Genomic DNA, 20,882 nt, shown 5'->3' with positions numbered 1-20,882 from the left:
ACGAACCGCGGTCGACTACGTGGGAGTCCAGCGACATAGCCATTACGCCAACTGCTGGTTCCCCAGCCATAGAACTTTGACTCCTCTGTCCCTGAGCCTTGTTACATGACACTAGACCCTAGGTTTATTCTCCTCCCTCCTTTTTCATCGTTCTTGTTTTTTTGTTTGTTTGTTTTTTCCCCTCCAGATTGGTGGTATACAACAACTCCTTCTTATAGTAAGTATCTTTGTATTCTGGCAAAGTATCATATTCAGCACTATAGTCAACAGGTCTGGGGAAAATTCCCTAATAGTGCGTGAAGACTCTGGTTGCTCAACACCTCATCCAATGTGGAGGAATTCCTTCACTTTGTAGTTGTAAATTTTACTTAAAAGGAAATCTATAAGTCAGGATATTTGTTTGCAAATGGCAGGAGCCCAGCTCAATGTCTCATAAGCTATAGAAGAATTTACTGGCTCATATATCTAGAATGTTTATTGTTTTATGAGGAGCATCAGGTATAGCTGGATCCTGAGATTCCCAGTCTGTTTCCCTGCACTTTTCCCACTTCCAGTGTGTTATGTGTGTGGTGTTTACTAATCAACTTACTTTGTGCACCTGGTGATAGAGACAGCAGTTGTCAGCCCAAGTTTACATACCACTGAAGGAAGAGGCTATCTGTCCAGCTATCTCAGGCAGCCAAGCCCTGGGAAGACTCAGATGAGCCAGCTTGCTAACTGGTGCTCTGATGATCTAGCCAGGATTACAAGCCCACCTTCAGATCCCCATGCATGAAAAGGAGAAAGTACACACTTGAAAGTATCTACTTGTAAAGTGTTGCATGTGTTTTTGTCATGTTTTTAATAGCAAGAATGGTTTCTGTTATAATAAAAACTGGCATGAGGTTTGAAACCCGAAAAGCACTCTCCAATAAGAGTGTTACTTCTGACACCTTTGCTGGTCATGGGTTGTTATAGCCTCTTAGTGCTCCCCAAGATAAAACATTTTCTCTTCTTGGGTGTTGCCCGTGTCAGCCTCTTCCTGTTGAACTTTCTTTCCTCTGAGCACTAGGGACAGGCAGGGTTTGAGCTGTCAGTAGAGTTTCCTTGGAAGTTTTCAGAGGGTCTCAACATCTCTCGTAAGCCTGATTATGTCTAGCCTTGGGACAGGACGGGTCCTTCCTCCTACAATAAGACCAGGACTCTGAAGTCCGTGAGTCAAAACTGGAGCCAATGATCAAATATCTACGATGCCTTTGCCCTTTAGTCCCCAGCCCCAGTATTCTTGGTGAGCATTGCAAATGTTGGAGTCTTCCAACATTTAGATCAAATCCAATATTGGCAAAGCCATACCCTCCAGATAAAGATACTTGAAGTCATGGTTGCTAAACATCCCTAAATGTTCTCTTGCCTCTATGTACTAGGGTCCCTGCCCTGGTCTAGAGCTTGAAAATGGACAGTATTTTCCAGGAGGTGAAGCTTAGAGCTTGAGAGAGTGTCTGATACTTTCCTGCAGTTTTCGAACATCAGAGAAAAGATGCTCAGTAAGGGAATCAGGAGGACTGATATGATTAGCCTATATAATGGTCTATTTTTTGTTTTTTAAACTTCTCAATATTGCCTGTTATTTTTAATGATCTGAAATGGATTATATCTATGGAATTACTATTAATGTCATTTTTGCTTTTTTTTTTTATTGTGGTAAAATAGGTACAGAATATAAAATTTACCATTTTAACAATTTTAAATTGCACAGTTCATTGACATTAGCTAGTGCCAACCATCAACACTAACTTGTTCCAGGAATTTTTCATCACCTCAGTCCTCATTTCTGTTAACCAGTCATATCCAAGTTCCTTTTACTTCCCGTCTCAAGGCAACCTCTAATCTGCTTTCATTCTCACGGATTTTCCTATTCAGGACATTTTCTACAAATGGAACCATTGCCTTTTTTTGTGTTCTTTACTTTCCATAATGTTTTTAAGGCTTATCTATGTTTTAGCATGCATCAGGACATCACTCCATTTTGTTGCTGAGTAGTATTCCATCAAATGAATATACCATATTTAGTTAACGTGTTTTTTAGTAAACATTTGAATTCTTTCCACATTTTGCTGTAGTGAATAAGGCTGCTATGAACATTAATTAGTGTGCAATTATTTATTTGAACACGTTTTTCCATATCTTTTGAATGTTCATCTAACAGTGGGATTTCCTGGTTATATGATCTTTTTCTTTCATTTTAATTTTTTAAAGTTTTTTTTTTTTCCCAAGGCTGTGTGCACTTGCCAGAGAATAACAGAGAAACAATGAGAGAAGAAAGAAAGTGAGAAAGCACTCCCTTCCACACCGTAGGGAATGGCCAATCTTCTGTTTCTTCTCTGTTTCAAGATTTTGGGCATTTATGAACACATGCCTGTTGTGATTTTCAAGCTTCTGGTTTAGGGACTTGACTTGCATTTGGCCATGTGGGATCCAGCTGACATAACCATCATACCATACGCTGGCCCTACACATGGGATAATTTTATGTGAACTTACTATGTAACCCCCTAATATTCTAATGGGTGTGAAATGGTATCACATGGTCGTTTTGATTTGTACTTCCCTAATGATTAGTAATGTGATATATCTTTTTAAGTGCTTGTGCATTTTTTGTGTATTTTCCTGGGAGAACAGGGGAATCATTTTAAAGATGCGAATCCGAAAGGCCAGAGCAGTCAGACCAGAGTCTGTGACTTAGCCCCACCCACAGGCTAAATAGGCAGGTCCAGGTGAGGACTGAGACATCATGACACCTATCTTGAGGTGTATTTGGCATCTATGACTTTGTTCCATGGAGGCCCAGTTTTCCTTTTTTTTTTCTTTTTGTCCTCCATATTCTGTCCTCTCAGGACATGGGTACTTCTAAGTATGACAGTTAAGTTTCAGTACAGTTCCTCCTGCCCAGTTTCCCTGCCTGACTGGACAGTCCATATAATCAACATGAGTCAGTTAAAGGTAAAATCTTTGACAAATCAGGCCCTAGGATTGCTGCTAGGTGGTGGTGGTGGTAGGGCTGGGAACCTGTCTTTGGTGGCATCTACAGTGGGTACTCAGGTTGATCACTAGGATCACTATGGATCCAGGCTGATAGCTGCTCTATTTACCTCTGCAAATGCCAAGGCTTGGCTAGAAATTGAATTTCTGGGTAGTGGGGGGAACCAAAAGAATATTCTTAGCTCAGCCCATACCCAAGGATTCTATAGATCAACTGCTTGAGGACAATAAGGTTTCAGACAAAGCCCCGATGCTGGAGAATATTAATCTGGGACTCAGAAGTCTTGGCCTGCTGGAAAAATTTAGAATTTGCTCTAATCCCAGAACTTCTTCCTTTGAGAGACATAGGAGAGAGTGAATTTTCATGACCCCTTTTGATTCTACAGGGGAGACTGGATATATTAGGCTACCGTAAGGGACAGTTTCATTCCAAGGCAGAGCAGTAAGCAGAGTTGAAGTCATCTGAAGTCAGGCTCTTAGCACTGAGCATTTGGCAAGAGCATCCTAACAAGGCTGGGAGAGCGAGTTGGCTTGAGCTCTTCCCCTTATAGGTCAGAGCACTCATGGTCTAGGAAGGGAATGAGATCTACTTTTATGCCGTAGAGTAGACTTCAACTTGCACAAGGGAGTTTGGCCACTTGAAAGTGTTCTTGGCTTCACACTACCTATATAAACTTGACTATCAACACAGAATGAAACAAGCAGTAATTATATCTCCTGCAGGAAATGATTTGAGTTTGGTTCTGAGACTATGAATGTAGGTGACCAGTGTCAGGGCTGGGTTGAAGTCCTTTACCGAGGCTTCTGGGGCATCACGTGTGATGACAGTTGGGATATCAGTGATGCTTAGGACAGGAGTCCTACCTATGGAATTGCCCCCACAGCAGTTAGCTCTCTCATAACTATAACTATGGGGAAGTTTCTGATGTCATCTGTTCCGGTGGGCCTCAAGATATTGGGCCTCTTTTTATTATGTAGTTTTTTCCAAGAAAGGGCTCTTCTTCACTGGGCTTTTCTCACCCTGATGTTCTCTAAGATGTGTAGTTTCTCCAATACCACCACAGAAAAATAGCTTCACCAAATGTCATTGGTGTCTCTGAATTTTATGGATGTAAAACAGCTTCTTCTTTTTAGGTCCCTACAGAGGACAAGGGTTCAATCTACTCTAGGGTCATAGGAACAAATTCCCCATCACCTTTTTTTGAGACCAACCCTTGAAGTTTATATTTACTATTCAACTGTCTTAGAGGACTGTCAGGGAACACTCTCAGGTGAAAAAAAGAGGGACTCAATGTTTCTCTTGCGTATTTTCTTTCGTGGCTAATTCTAACACCTTCTGGCCACCAAAACTGATTCATGTTTTCTTCTGTTTTATTTACAGCTGTACAAACACATTCTACTACACCAGGTAAGTGTAGACTAACAACAGTCCTATCTGAAATCCCATCCTTTTTTGTTTCTAAGTGTAGAGGAGTAGGGTGGCTTCTCCTCAGGAGTGAGTTCTCCCCCAAAGACTTTGGATTTTAAGGTTGAATTTCTAATAACATCACATTCACATCTAGCCCAGTCTTTGACCTCCTGCCATTGCCTGCTGACAGTATTCAGATGTGCGGCTGGTAGAAGGTGGCTTTGGCTGTCTCGTCATTTCAGATTAGCATAATGGTCTAAACTAGCTCATGGATAGTTGTGACCTTCATTTCACAAACATGGTGATGTACCACTTCTACACATTCGTCTACTAAATAATTCCTTGACTTTGAGAGATAAATCTCCAGAATATATATATTTTTTTGTGCCACAGTAAAAATATCCTGTGCTAAATATATTGGGAAATCCTACATACTTTAGTATTTGTTTTGTTTTGTTTTGTTTTGAGGGAGTTTTTTATGCTATAGAGTGCTTGTGCTTGCTGGAGAGACAGAGAGAGACAGAGAGACAAAAAACAAGAAATCACCCCCTGGGGGGATGGCCATACCACATTCCCTCCTCCCCCATTCTCCCCTTGGGGTTTTGGCACACACACACATGTACTTGGCATAAATTTTAAGCCGCTGGATCCAGGACTCAAACCATGGTCGACTACATGGGAGTCTAGCTATGTAATCATTATGCCAACTGCTGCTACCCATACTTTAGTTCTTATTGGCTATTAACTGTCTGAACATGAGAAGTCCTGTAGTGAGGAAAAGGTTTAATGTGTATCACACTAGTGACCATGGAGTTAATGAGTTATGTAGTAAAATCCTAAAATAGCTTCATTTGCTTTTTAGGTTGGTGGTATCCAACAAGTACAACCACCTCAAGTAAGTATCATGTTCCCACCTGAACCACAGAATTTCTTACCACCTAGCGTGGCTATCCATAAAGTGGATTCCCCAGACTCCACGCCACAACACATACACAGCCTGCATCAGTCTGCACACACAACCCTGGTTTGTTCCATCATATCCTGTGACCACCCTGCACACACACACCAGTCATCCCTCTCCTGCTAGGTAGATGATCATTGTTTTAACCAAAGAGTTCTATATCCTTGTCTTAAATCAATGAGGTAAAATTCTTAAAAGAATATATACACAGGCTTTAGTTTTTGGAATATCTCCAAAAACTGGTCTCATTTAGAAGAAATGAGGGAAACAAATAATAAATTGATAATTTTGCAAGTAATTTATATTTTTCCATGTAATTTTTATTCCATGATATGAGTGCTTTTCTTTTTAGAGAGAAATTTTTGCTTTCGGGTATGTACACTTGCTAGAGAGACAGAGAGAGAAAGCGAGAAGTCAATCCCCAGGAGGGAGGGCCGTGCTACAATCCCTTCACCTCCATTCTCTCAGAATTTTGGACAGGCAAACATTTGCGCCTGGTATGAGTTTCAAGTTACCAGGTCCAGGACTCAAACCGCGGTTAGCCATGTGGGAGTCCACTGCCTTTACTGCTACACTGTCTGCTGGCTCCAGTAAAGGTATTTTTCATCGTTTTCTGTTGCTCATATTATTATTATTATTATTTTGTAGGGAGATATTTTGCTATAGGGCGTGTGCTCTCGCTGGAGAGACAGAGAGACAGAAAGCGAGAAATCACCTCTTCAAGGAGAATAGTCACACTGCAATTCCTTCTCCTCCATTATCCTTGTGCCTGGCATAAATTTTAAGCCACTGGGTTGGGGCTCAAACTGCAGTTGACTATGTGGGAGACCAGCAATGTAACCATTATGCCATCTGCTGGTCCCAGCTTTCTGTTGCTTTTAAGAAACAATATGGTGGGGACTAGCGGGTGACATGGTGGTTAAAGTGCTGGACACTCCCACACATCTGATCATGGTTCAGGTTCTGGACCTGGTGGCTTTCTTTTTCACTTTCTCTCTCTCTCGCTCTCTTTCTCTCTCTCTCTCCTTCCCTTCCTCCCTCCCCTTCTCTGTCTCTTTCTGGTCAAATTAAAAGAAATGAATGAAGGGAACCAGCAGTTAGCGTAATGGCTATGTCGCTGGATTCCCACGTAGTCGACCGCGGTTCGTGTCCCGGACCCGGTGGCTTAAAACTCACGCCGGGTGCATGTGCGTGCGTGCCCAAGATCCCGAGAGAAAAAAAAGAAATGAATGAACAAATAAAATTAAATAAATAATCCTTTTTTTAAAAAAAAGGCTACTTTTTTGTGCCATTAAATCTCTCACTGTCAATTTAAATGCCCATATTGTATTATTGTACAACTATGCCATGAATTATTTAACTCTTCCCTAGTCACTGGACATTTAAGTTGTTTATATTTCTTCATTATTATAAATGATTCTGTGATATTGAATATTTTTACGGATAATTTGTTGCATATATCATCAATTCTTTTTTTTTTTTTGGAGAGGTTTTTGCTATAGGGCGCGTACGCTCGCCAGACAGACAGAGAGAGACATAGAGACAGAAAGCGAGAAATCACCCCCCAGGGGGGATGGTCACACCGCAATCCCTTCTCTTCCATTCTCCTCTCGGGATCTTGGGCACGCACGCACACGCGCCCGGCGTGAGATTTAAGCCATCGGGTCCGAGACGCGAACCACGGTCGACTATGTGGGAGTCCAGCAACATAGCCATTACGCCAACTGCTGGTTCCCATCATCAATTTTTTTTAAGGCTAGAAATAGATTTGTTGGACTAAAGTTAACATAGTGCCTGGTACATCAAATGTACTTTATAAATATAGCTCTTTCTGTGAAAAAGTCTGTGCATAGTCAAATTGTTATTGAGAATAGTTGTAAAAATTCACAATGATGAGAACGACATACCAATCTCATCCCTTAGGTAGTTAACAATATTAAATATTTAACACAGAATTAACTAAGTAATTACATTTATAACAGGGAAAGGTTAAAGTGCAAAGAGGATTTATACATAGACCTTACTTGATCAGGAAGTTAAAGGAAGTTCTTTCTTGGGAAGGTTCAAAGTTCTTGACTTTATCCTAAGGGCAGTGTGAGCTGATCAAAAGTTTTGAATTGGGAAGTTACATAGAAGCTCATTTGCAAAAGATCATATTTTTATTTACTGAGACACTGAGTTTCCTGAAGGCAAAGGCCACATCTGCCATTTTCACTATCTCACCCTTATTACCTAGCATTGCGTACATCATTCAAGAAATGTTTACTAAAAGAATAAATGAATTAATGACCGAATGAATAGATGAAGACATATGTAATTACTATTGGCGTTTTGGCATGCATCCTTCCCATACATACACTGTACAGCATGCTTTATATACCTTTTGTAACGTGTATTTTTACTTAAGAGAATATAATAAATTTTTTTTCATGACTTTAAAATGAGCATTTATGCATTGAATTTTTCCATATATAATAAAATTTAATGATTTTATAATATTTTCATTGTATGGATGTACCATATTCAAATAATTACTAAATTTGGTACAAAAAAATTATGTCTAATTATATTTTATAATCTTAAGTAACCACACATGAGAGGGGTCTTCAAAAAATTCATGAAAGAAAAAGCTCATGGAAAATGAGTATTACAAAAAACTAGTACGTGGATTTCAAATTTTTTGTACCAAAATAAACTTGAACTTTAATTCAATTTTCCATGAACTTTTGAAGTCTCCTCATGCAGCATCATTTTTATTTTATTTTATAATGGTTTTATTTTATTTTTAGAAATTTGTTCATATTTTTGTCCTTAGAACTTTGACCTTATCCTTGATTACTTCCCAGTGTAGAAATACAACTGCTGTATTAAAAAGAAGGAGAAAGAAAAGAGAGAAATAAAGAAAGAAAGAGGAAGAAATAATGAAGTAAAAAGAAAAAGAAAGTTAAATAATTCTTAAAAACAAGATATGTTACAATAAGCCAGCCATCTAAAGTTTAATGTTTAGTATTTATCCCTCTTTGATAAGTAATACTTAATATTATTGGGTGCTTATGATGGGCCAGGTGTAAGAGTTTCTATATACATATAAACATATCTCATTTTATGTGTACATGCTTATATATACATATCTCATTCAATACTTACAATAGTCTGATGAGACAGATGCCGTCATCACTCCCAATTTTTCCAAGGAAACAGGCACAGAGGTTAAGTAACTTGCTCAGGTTCCTGGAACTGATAGAGACAAAGCCAAGATGCGAACCCAGGCTTTCTGTTGCAGAAACTCGATTCCCCACCCCACTATACATTGTTTGGCAAGTGACAGGATCCCGTGCTTCCAGAAGACTCTAGGGAATAAATTCTCTTATGGAGTGCCTTCTATGGGCCAGCTTCTGTGCTCCGCTAGTACTATCTCTATGTTTCTTTCTGTAATCCATCGAACAATGACAGAAATAACCTCTGTTGCTTTCTTGACATTTTTGCTGCAAGATGACATGTGCTCTCTCTGAAGCTTAGGTTTCCACTTGCTGGAGAATTGCTGTTTGGACCCTGGGTAAGAAGCAAAGACTCAGATCAAGGCCGCCAATGTTGGCCACCCTACAACTAGGCCCAAGAGAAGGGACTTTTTTTAATAGAAAAAATTATCATCTTATAAAGTACAAAGGATAAAACAATGAGGACTCCTACCCAGGTGACTGCTTGCTATGAAATACCTGAAGACCTACCACAATGAGAATGTCCCTCTCTTCCCTTCAGGACCTTCTTTAAACTGTGGTGGCTTCTTATTCAATGCCAGTGGGACATTTTCCAGTCCATCATATCCTGGATACTACCCCAACAATGCGTACTGTGTCTGGGAAATAGAAGTGAGTTCCGGTTATCGCATCAACCTCGGCTTCAGAAACTTGCAGTAAGTAACACCAGGTCAGCTGGTGAAGGGTGAATCCTCCACGGCACACACCCAGAAATTTAGATTGAGTCCTGAGCTGGGCTGGTTTTCACTCTTGTGTGCCATAGATAAGCTTTGGGAATGTTTTGATTCCTACTATGAAGCCAAGCAATATTGGAAAGTTCTATGACTTGATTGAGAAAGAGCTAGAAAATAACTTACATTCAGGACATCACTTACAAAGTCCAAAATATCTACAAAATAGAGAAGCAATAGTAATTTCAATATTGGGGGCTGGAAGGTGGCATGGTGGTTAAGGCATTGGACTCCCACATGGCCTATCTTTAAACTGTGGTGACTTCTTATTCAATGCCAGTGGGACATTTTCCAGTCCATCATATCCTGGATACTACCCCAACAATGCGTACTGTGTCTGGGAAATAGAAGTGAGTTCCGGTTATCGCATCAACCTCGGCTTCAGAAACTTGCAGTAAGTAACACCAGGTCAGCTGGTGAAGGGTGAATCCTCCACGGCACACACCCAGAAATTTAGATTGAGTCCTGAGCTGGGCTGGTTTTCACTCTTGTGTGCCATAGATAAGCTTTGGGAATGTTTTGATTCCTACTATGAAGCCAAGCAATATTGGAAAGTTCTATGACTTGATTGAGAAAGAGCTAGAAAATAACTTACATTCAGGACATCACTTACAAAGTCCAAAATATCTACAAAATAGAGAAGCAATAGTAATTTCAATATTGGGGGCTGGAAGGTGGCATGGTGGTTAAGGCATTGGACTCCCACATGGCCTACCACAGTTCAAGACCCAGACCTGGCAGCTTCCCCTTTCTGTCTCTAACAAGTCAAATTAAAAAAATAATAAGAAATAATGTTAAATAAATAATTTTTTAAAGAAATAAAAAAATTTAAATATTGACTTAAATACAATTTTTTTCCTCAGGTTGGAGGTGAACAGTAGATGCAGTTTTGATTATGTTGAAATCTTTGATGGACCATCAAGTAGTAGTAATTTGATGGGGAAAATCTGTAATGACACCAGGCAAATATTCACATCTTCTTACAACCGAATGACGGTTCGATTCCGAAGTGATGTCAGTTTCCAAAATACTGGCTTTTTGGCTTGGTATAACTCCTTTCCAAGAGGTAAGTGCAAACCAAACCTGACCTGTGAGGCTTGGTGGACTTATCCAGTCCTCTCTTGTGGGTGTATTGTGGTTCTTAAGGCTATATTGTGATTCTGGCGTCGACAAGCATTATCCATTCTCTAAATCGCAGAGCTGACTGTGCGAACCTCAGGAGAGGTTTGTTTTGGGCCATGGCAGTGAGAGGACACACCTGGCCTTGAGCCTACTACTGGCTCCTTGGAGGACTTGGTAACTCTCCTTGCTGAGCCAGCCCCTCCCCATCTGTAGGTGAGGGGATCTGGGCTCTGTGATGTCTGGAGTCTCTTCCAGCTTTCCATGGAGAGGTACAGTGCCTCTGCCATGAGGTGTACACATTTCTGCCTGAAAATTTGGGGGATGGGAAGAGATCAGTGGGTTACTTGGTCTTTGCGATTTGTTGTGGGATATGTCATTGTATTTTACTGCGTGTGTCTTTCAGATGCCAGGTTGAGATTGGTCAATTCAGGCTCCTCTTATGGTGCATGTGCTGGACGTGTGGAAATTTACCATAGTGGCAAGTGGGGGACAGTTTGTGATGATTCCTGGAACATTTGGAATGCCCAAGTGGTCTGCAGACAGGTGGGGTGTGGAAATGCAGTATCAGCTGTGGGAAATGCCTTTTTTGGCTCCGGCTCTGGCCCCATCACCCTGGATGATGTGTACTGTGTAGGAACAGAATCTACTCTCTGGCAGTGCCAGAACCGAGGCTGGTTCTCCCACAATTGTGGCCACCATGAAGATGCAGGTGTCATTTGCTCAGGTAAGGCACGATGTCATGGATGGCCCATTTAGCCCATAACCTTCTACAAAGGGGAAGGTTTAGGCTAGTGGTTGATGGGATCTGTGCCTCATTTCTGAAACTGGGGTGGGTAGATGCTTCATTTGTCCACTTAGCCTGTCCAGGGAACATGCAGGGAGCCATTTTATCTTTGGTCGGTTTCTGTACCCCGGAGCTCTCATACTAGTCACACTGGTTCTCTAACCTTTAGCAATGGTTTAACTTCTGTAAGCTTCTATTTTCTTGTTTATTGTGGGGATGACAATGGTAGTATTTGTTTCTAGTGAGAATTGAAATGATTTTAGAACAATTATGCACAAATAGAAAGTGATAGTTACTATGACCTTGGCCTTGATGCATAAATAATGATGGAGCTGAGGAAGCAGCTGGGAAACCCACTTAGATCTCTTCTAGATTTAACTCAATTAGACATTGGGTACACTCACCAAGGCAGTCAGATTATGAATAACATGTATCTCTACTTCATTCTGGCCATTTCTCCTGCCATGCTTTTGTGACCAATGCTATTCTTCCATCTCTTTTTTTAGAAAGCCACACAACAACACCTGGTAAGTACCTGTGATTTCCATCTCACTCCTGGAGTCTGTGTTGCTCACCCTCCAAGCACCTTGCCCATTCTGCCATTCCCGGCATGTCACATCCCCTGCAGGTGATGTTCCAAACCCAGCAGGATGTGGTCTCTTGTCATACACCAAAATGGTTTGCCCCTCTTTGTCCAAGAGTGGCCCAGCTACTCTAAAATTCAGATTTCCAGCCCGTCTCTAGAACAGCCTGCCACCCATTAGGCACTGCCTGTCCTCCCAGGTAGCAGTCCTTGGTCAGTGCAGGCCAAAAGGGACCAGCAGATGGCATAGTGTTTACATCATGACTGACTGTGGTTTGAGTCTCGGACTTGGTGGCTTGAAAATCATGCTGGGTATGTCTGTGTGTGTGTGTGTGTGTGTGTGTGTGTGCCCCAGATCCCAGCAAGAGAATGGAGGAGAAGGGATTATAGCACGGCCATCACCCTGGGGGATGATTTTTGACTTTCCATCTCACTTTGCCTGTCTCTGTCTCTCTGGTAAGAACACGTGTCCTGAGGCAAAAACATCTTTAAAAAAAAAAAAAGGAAAGAGAAAAGAGTGGCTGTTCCATCACCGAACCTGGTATATATAAAGGGCAACACCTCCTCATTGCCTGTTCTTGAGCTATCCCAGCTATCAAAGTCTTCTCAGCACACTCCTGACTCCTAAAGGGCTTTCCACTCCATCCCCACCCTCACTTCCTTATCGTCCGCCGCAGGTGTGCCCCCTCCTGTTCACCCTCCACTGGGCATTCAGGGGTGTCTTTACTAGATACAAAGGCTAGTCCGAGATTTGTCACACCTACTCACCACTCTTCAAGTTATTCCTTGGGGCCTTCCAAGTAAAGACTCTTTCTTCTCAGCACAACTGTGAGGACTTTCCATGATTTGCTCCCTTTTTATGTTTAGTGCCCTCTCTCTCACCGTTCCCGGCTCCAGCTGCTCTGAGATTCCCAGATCTGTCATACCTGGGCCCCTGAGAAGGGACCAGGTTCTTCCCTCAGTTTGGAATGCTCCTTCTACTTGTTCACCTGTCTCCATTTACCTGCCCTCTTTTCCCCACCCTGTCTGGGTCAGACACCAAATGTCTGGGCTCCCATTCTTTCAGAGGATGCAAGGGTTTGATCTCTTACATCCTCCCCTGCAGGCTGTGAGCAGGGCCTGTGCTAGCTCCTTGGCACAAACCCAAGGTGAGCACAGTGCCTGGCAGGGATGAGAAAGCACTTAATCATTGTGTTGAGGATGCTGGAAAACTAATCTTAATCTTTTCTCTTTGCCAACAGCTCCTATTTATAACTTCACCCAGCCAAATGGTGAGTTCTGAGTTCCCTGACAAGTTTGTGGCAGAGATTGCTGGAGATCCCCTTTTTCTCAATGGCAGTGTGAGGAGGAGATGCCTTCTCTAAGCCTAGTCTCCTAGAAGGGTATCCCGACTGGCCCACAATGAACAATCCATGTCTAGGGCACTTCTTATTGGATTTCTGTCTTGGAAATTGCTAAAATAAACAAACAAACACCCAGATGACTGTGCAGTGTACTCTGGTCATCATCACCATTTTTTGTTTTGTTCTGACAGCAAATTATTCCTGTGGAGGTTTCCTGTCCCAGCCATCAGGGCTCTTTTCCAGTCCATCTTATCCTGGGAACTATCCAAACAATGCCAACTGTGTGTGGGACATTGAAGTCCAGAACAACTACCGCGTGACTATTATCTTCAGAGATGTTCAGTAAGTATGTGGGTACAAAGCGGAAGGCATTGGGGATCTCACAGACATTTTACTTTTTTTAGGAAGATTTTTAGTATAGAGCACATACACTTGCTGGAGAGACAGAGAGACAAAAAATGAGAAATCACCCCCTGGGGAGGGATGGCCACACTGCAATCTCTTCTCCTTCATTCTCCTCCTAGGGTCTTGGACATACATGCACAGGCTCCAGCATGATTTTCAAGCCATCAGGTCCAGGACTCTAATCATGGCCGGCCTTGTGAGAGTTCAGTGATGTAACTTCTATGCCATATACTGGCCCCCTGTTTCACATTTTAAATAAAGGGTTTAGTTTCTAAGCTAGCACGGAGGGTAGGGGAGCAGGGGCAAGATTCCTGGAATAAGAACTCCAATTTGAAGTTCCAGGTCTGCTGTTTGATCACAGGAAGTTCTTCAATTTTCCTGGGCCTCAGGCAAATGAGGGGAATAAAATACTTGCTTTCCTTACCTAACTACTTATATGGAAGGTCATAAATATATATATATAGGTAAAAAAAAAAATATATATATATATGGGTAAAAATACTTGGAAAACATTATCCAGCAGGAGGGATTGTTCTTAGGAGTACTAATAGTCTCGAGATCGTGATAGTACAAGTAATCCCAATAATCATACCTGTTCTGTGAAACCTTTTTCTCCCTACTTCCTCCCTTATTGGTGTGAACCTCCTGAGGGTCAGGCAGAGGTGGAGAATGAATGACAGATGTTCCTCACCCAATTAAAAGTGGAAATCATTGTTTTAAGCAAAGGAAACAGCTATAAAAGCCTATAAATACATGTTTTATCCTAGAAGGGGTTGGCCAAGTTGATCATGAAAAGATAACCAGTGTTAACTGGTATCCTCAACACAAGGGTACCATAATTTCTTTTTTAACCGCCAAAGTTGAACAGATGTTCGCTTTTAATTTTTGTTTGCAGTGACCTTAGGAGTCTCCGTTTCAGTAATTCATGGGGAGTTTTGAAAGATACATTATTTTAAGCTCTTGTCATAACAAGTAGTGTACTTAAAGCTCTTGAAATCCTATGGCAGAAGGTTGATGATGGCTGGTTCTTTTTAAAAATTAAATTAAATTTTTATTTTTTAATTTTATTTTTTATATTCAATCACTGCATATCATTGCAGCATGCCAAATGAATTTTCCCATCACAAATACACTGCATATTGGTCCAGTCAAAGACATTAGCATATACATTATAATCAACAGATTTCATTCCACCTTAGGTCTCTTAAATGTTTCACTTCTTTTTTCTTCCCCTTGATTCCCTCCCTCTTACTTTCCCCCATTTCCCACCCTTCTCCCCACTGTCTCCAGTATGACTAGTTCTTTAACCTGCATCTTAATAACAATGGCGGGAACCAACAGTTAGCATGATGGCTATGTCGCTGGACTCCCATGTAGTCTACCGCACGCGGTTCGCGTCCCGGACCTGGTGGCTTAGAACTCACGCCGGGTGCGTGTGCGTGAGTGCCCAAGATCCCGAGAGGAGAATGGAGGAGAAGGGATTGCGGCGTGACCATCCCCTCTGGGGGGTGACTTCTCGCTTTCTGTCCCTCTGTCTCTCTCTGTCTGTCTGGCAAGCGCACGCGCCCTATAGTGAAAAATCTCTCAAAAAAAAAAATGGCCACCATTATTTATGGCCTCTTCTGCAGCATCTTTCCATATGTTATTTCATTTGAGCCTCACAACACCCCTCCATAGTATGCGTGGATAAGATTGTTTTACTTTATAAATAAGAAACCTGAGCTTCAGAGAGATTATTTGACTTGCCCAATATTTATTGATTCAATTATTTATTTCAATTACTATGAACTCATGAATATTTATTTTATTCCCCAGGAGAACTAGGAACATTTTTTAAAAGTTTATTTATTTATGTTTTAATATGTGACAGAGCAGGGAAAAAGAGAAACAAGAATCCTCAATAGGGTCCCCATGTTGCTGTTCACCCCAGCCTCTGTCTGGATTATGAACACACATGCCCATGCCTGGTGTGAATGACGAGGTCTTGGACACGAACCTGGGACCTTCCCGTGCGGTTCCGCCATGGAATGTTTGGCTCTGACGGGGACTTTTTCATGGGAGAAAAATGATCTATTAAGCCATTGGGAAAGAAGTGATACATAGAAAAATTCATCATTACTTTCTCAACAACCCAATTCATCAAGATATGAGCTTTCCTTTTATGGTGTAAAGAGTGTTTGAAGTGGGACCAGCAGTTAGCGTAATGGCTATGTCGCTGGACTCCCACGTAGTCGACCGTGGTTCACGTCCTGGAGCCGGTGGCTTAAAACTCACGCCAGGCGCGTGTGCGTGCGTGCCCAAGATCCCGAGAGGAGAATGGAGGAGAAGGGATTGCGGCGTGGCCATCCCCCTGGGGGGTGATTTCTCACTTTCTGTCTCTCTGTCTCTCTCTGTCCATCTGGTGAGCGCACGCACCCTATAGCAAAAAGCTCTCCAAAAAAAAAAAAAGAAAGAAAGAAAGAAAGAAAGAAAAAAAAGTAGTTGAAGTAGGGGGCTATACATTTTATATATGTAACCCTAAAAGGCAGATCTAAGACCCAGGCATGGAGATCATGGGAAGATGAATCCCTTATCTGATTTAAGAAAAACTGTTGTTTTCAAAGACTAATTTTGTCAGTTTCTGGCACAGAGGTGCAACCGCTTGCTGATATTTGACCCCCCTTGCATCTAATTGTAGGTAAAACTGAAGACACAACTGTGTGTTCTGTCTTTGCAGGCTTGAAGGTGGCTGCAACTATGATTTTATTGACGTTTTTGATGGTCCCTACCACAGTTCCCCTCTCATTGCTCGGGTTTGTGATGGAGCTAGGGGCTCCTTCACTTCATCATCAAACTTCATGTCAATTCGCTTCATCAGTGATAGCAGCATCTCGAGAAGAGGGTTCCAGGCGGAGTACTACTCGACCCCCTCCAATGACAGCACCAGTAAGTTCCCTAGTGAGAATGCCCAGTGAGAAGCAGGACATTACTGAGAGCCTTCTGCTTCTCAACAGTTCTGTGATTATGAAATAAGAAATTAGAGCAGGCTTGCAGGTTACCATGCTTGCTTTTCCACTAAAAGAGATTAAGAGCAGCAGATCCTAGGATTCCAGTTTCCCAGAAACGAGGTCAAGGGGCATAACTGGCTAATGAACAGTGTATTGCCTTACTGTTTTTGGCAGAGATCGAGTAGATGGTGAAAGATGTTGCTCTCAGCAAGCAGTGCTCAAGGCAGAAGTGACCTGGCTTGAAGCCTTGTGACCTCTTCTCAGAGTATGGGACACTGAGGAATGTCCAGAGACCAAGTAACTTGGTTTCTATCTCAAGACAGACTGAGCTGGTCACTTACTTTCAACAGAAGCTGTCCAGTCACAATCTGAGTTATTACATTGACTGAAATACACAATGGCCAAGGCCTGGCCAAGGTGACATCCAAGGTCTCTTATGCTGTCAAAAATTGAAATATTGTCTTTATCCAAAGCTAAAAACCTTTATCATAGAGACCAGCAGTTGACGTAATGGCTATGTCGCTGAACTCCCACGTAGTCGACTGTGGTTTGAGTCCCGGACCCAGTGGCTTGAACTCATGCTGGGTGCGTGTGCGTGCATGCCCAAGAACCCGAGAGGAGAATGGAGGAGAAAGGATTGCGGCATGGTCATCCCCCCTGGGGGGTGATTTCTCACTTTCTGTCTCCCTTTGTCTTTCTGACAGCACATGTGCCCTATAGCAAAAACCTCTCTCTCAAAAAAAAAAAAGTCTTTATTATACAATATTTTCATGGTTTGACTATAATGATATCTTACTTTATGGATAAATGACATCTTGGCAAAACATTTCACTTATTTAAAATCTTGCTTCCAATTCTCCATCAAAGAAATCAAATCCTAAGTCTGTGTGCTCTCACTGGGACTTCATGTGGATGGAACTAACTTGAGCCACGTGGTCTCTTGGGGGTTGCAGTGAGATGTATACTATACATATTCCAACTACCAATCAGTTTTGTCAGCCATCTCGATTGGTGCACCTTTTTATGGGAAGAGTATCTAGTAGGACTTAAGGGGATTAGGAGCACTGACTGAATGAATAATCTGTTCTCATCTCTCAGACCTACTTTGTCTGCCAAATCACATGCAAGCCAGTGTGAGCAAGAGCTACCTTCATTCCCTGGGCTATTCTGCCACGGACCTTGTCATTGCCAGCTGGAATGAGAACTACCCATGTCAACCTGAGATAACACTGAGCCAGGTGATATTCTCAATTCCCTATTTAGGCTGTGGCACCATCAAGAAGGTAAGCCTGAGGCTCCCCACTCTATTTCCTATTGAACAAGCTTTCTTATAGTGATATATGCTATGTTTCTTGTATTCTGGGCACCCAGAAGTTATGATGATGGTGTAATCAGAACATAACCAGAGTAAAAGAAGGTAGAAATCTTTGGTGCCATCGTATAGCTGCAAGGTCCTTCCAAATAGGAGAAAGAGGAGGAAAGGAGCACAACAATTTCTCCAACAGAGAGGGTACTGGCAGGCTGCCCCTCACATCAGAGGTGGCTATAGGTTTCATAAAGTTTACACAATTTGGAGTGGATGGAGGAGAGGAACAGGGGCATCATAAAACTAAAGAATGCAAATATATGTGTCTTGCTTTTATACATTTTATTAAAAAAATATGGTCGTGCAAACTTTGCTAAGCCTTGAAGGGAGCCTGAGTACAAGTAGAGAGGCCCTAAACCTTAAGCTTCATTAGCTTCACAGTAAATTGGCCTCTGAATTTGTTGAGCTGTTACCATCTAAGGTTACCAACAGTTCTGGTTTGCCTAAGACTTTGTAGATTTTGCATAGAAAGATGCACATCCCAAGAAACCACTCCATCTTGGGCAAACTGGGGTTGTTGGTCACCCTAAGAGTGACATATGTGGTGATTAGTCTATGTCATGCTCCCCAAAGAGCCTATAAGAGAATCAAGAATTTGCTTCTTGTTATCCCCCCTTCATAAATAGGGAGACTGTGCCAAGAGGGACCAAGTAGGTTGTCTAAGGACACTTAACCAGAAAGTGGTAAGGCCAACACAAAAATCTGAGAATCTCATAAACATCCTGCTGTGCAAAAGAGGCATACAGAAAAGGGTCATATTTTATGATTCCATTTATATAAAATGTAGAAGTGGAAAATAATGTGTCACAACAGAAAGCTGACGGGGGTTGTCTGCTGCCATGCAGGTTGGAGGGTACTGACTATAAATGGGCAGGATAGAGCTGTCTGGGCAATGGAAATTGTTCTGTGTTTGGTTGTGGTGACCATGACATTGCCAAACTTCACTGACTGGTACATTTATCATGAATATATTTCATTTTATGTAAATTTATTTAAAATTAGTCATCCTATATTCTGAATTTTTGTCTGGCACCTAAATAGTTATATCAAGATTTTGTCTTTCAGAGACAGAAGTACCAATAGTTTTATTTGGCATGCGACCACATGAAATGCCCAAATATGTACAGTGTCTCATCCACACCTTCAGATGCCTTCAGTACGTCGGAGTTATAGTCATTCACCAAAGACATACTGAGCTTTTGTAGTGTGCTGGGCACTATGCTCTGTGCTGAGCTGATGCTGTTAATTACCTGGCAAAGTCATTCCTTCTCTCTTGATATGTGAAATACTGAGAGGAAAAGGAGATACCATAGGCCTAAGGGTCCACAACCATCACATGGTCATTCAGCTCCCCAAATCAGACTCTACATACACCTTCTGAGTTATCCTACTGAGAGGAATTCAGTGGGTCAAGTAGACTTTCTTGTGGGGAAGCGTATGTATTAGTTACATCATGCAAATATTCTATTCAACCTTGTGCTTATAGTTTGCCCTGTAGATTAATTATGCTGGGTTTGGTTTGCCATGAGATTACTCAGTGGGAGTCAGTCTACCAAAGGTAATCACTGCTCCTTGTTCCAAGTGTGCACCTGGGGCCTTGGACATTCGAATGACTTTACTGATGGTCCTTTATATCCACTGTAGCTGCCAACAATGTGCTAACCTAGTTTCTTCCAACTTGGCTGGTTATAGGCAGCAAGGTTATAATCTTATGCCTTCATTTGTTTAAATAACCATATAGCTTATCCAACTGTGTGCTTCTGTGGCAGGGCCCATGTTTTATTCATCTTTGTAACCCTCAGAACCTGTACACAGCCTAAAATAGTGTTATTAACAGCTAGTACAGTTGCCAGACACTGAACTAAGAGTTCTCCATGGCTTTTAAAAATCTTGTGATAACCCTCTGTGGTGTCTTCACAAAGTTCATGGAAAATGTGTATTATGAACAAACTGCTTGGATTTCAGAATTTTTAAACAATATTTATTTATTTATTTATTTAACTATTTAATTGTTGTGATTTTCAAGACACCAGGTCCAGGGCTCAAACTACAATTGCCCATGTGGGAATCTAGCACCTTAATCACCATGCCACCTGCTGGTCTACAGAATTTTTTTTTTCGCATCAAAATAAACTTGCACTTTAATTCCATTTCCATGAACTTTGTAAAATCCCTTTGTATTTCCATTTAATTATGAGGATATAGTGGCTTACAGAAATTAAGTTGTTTATCCAAGACTACTTGGTCATGAATTGAAAAGTCAAAATGGAACAGCAGGACTGTGCAACCCATAGCTGGAGCTTTCCACAGCTCCACCAGGCTGTCCTTGATGGCAAATGTTGGCTGATATGACTGAAAAGACTAAGTCCCCCCTTAAAACAATTTTTAAGTTTAAAGGCAGAAATTATTATGTGCTTCCTAAAAGCAGATGAAAAGCGTGGAGCCCATTGCTGAAGTTTTTTCCTTTTCCTGACGAGTGCACAGAGTACAGGCTCTGGTGCTTTTTGTTGGCCCAAGTGACTGTGTCCCAACTTCCTGGTCAGTCTGGGAAAAAAGAACTAAGTGATCAGAGAAAAGAGGAGGGATAAGTCCTAGAAATGTTGAAACTACTTCTGAGCGGGACCAGCAGTTAGCATAATGGCTATGTCGCTGGACTTCCATGTAGTCGACTGCGGTTCACGTCCTGGACCCGGTGGCTTAAAACTCACACCGGGCGCATGTGCATGTGTGCCCAAGATCTCTAGAGGAGAATGGAGGAAAAGGGATTGCGGTGTGGCCATCCCCCCTGGGGGAGAAGTGATTTCTCGCTTTCTATCTCTGTCTTTCTTGCAAGTGCATGCACCCTATAGCAAAAATCTCTCCAAAAAAGAAAAGAAAAAAAAAAAAGGAAAAAGAAACTACTTCTGAGTTTCTTGTTA

The 20,882-nt window shown here is 41.7% G+C and overlaps 1 protein-coding gene across 17 annotated transcripts in view; it reads left to right on the top strand.

Moving 5' to 3' along the window:
- Positions 1-20,882, top strand: part of LOC102480493 (deleted in malignant brain tumors 1 protein) — a 141,334-nt gene that overhangs the window by 112,762 nt on the left and 7,690 nt on the right. For 16 of the 17 annotated variants that reach the window (XM_027770115.1, XM_027770112.1, XM_027770111.1 and 13 more), the window contains 11 exons: positions 188-217; positions 4,399-4,425; positions 5,288-5,320; positions 9,146-9,299; positions 10,238-10,440; positions 10,900-11,220; positions 11,787-11,807; positions 13,105-13,134; positions 13,398-13,548; positions 16,328-16,536; positions 17,697-17,881. In XM_027770115.1, the coding sequence (XP_027625916.1) occupies positions 188-217; positions 4,399-4,425; positions 5,288-5,320; positions 9,146-9,299; positions 10,238-10,440; positions 10,900-11,220; positions 11,787-11,807; positions 13,105-13,134; positions 13,398-13,548; positions 16,328-16,536; positions 17,697-17,881 (1,364 nt within the window). Of the gene's footprint in view, positions 1-187; positions 218-4,398; positions 4,426-5,287; positions 5,321-9,145; positions 9,300-9,632; positions 9,769-10,237; positions 10,441-10,899; positions 11,221-11,786; positions 11,808-13,104; positions 13,135-13,397; positions 13,549-16,327; positions 16,537-17,696; positions 17,882-20,882 lie in introns of all 17 variants that reach the window. The other variant, XM_027770108.1, reaches the window with a different exon arrangement.

Source organism: Tupaia chinensis, unplaced genomic scaffold (genome assembly GCF_000334495.1).
Source record: "Tupaia chinensis unplaced genomic scaffold, TupChi_1.0 Scaffold000113_1, whole genome shotgun sequence".
NCBI lineage: Eukaryota > Metazoa > Chordata > Mammalia > Scandentia > Tupaiidae > Tupaia > Tupaia belangeri.
The sequence above is the reverse complement of the archived record's forward strand: the minus strand, read 5'-3'. Positions and strand labels throughout refer to the sequence as shown.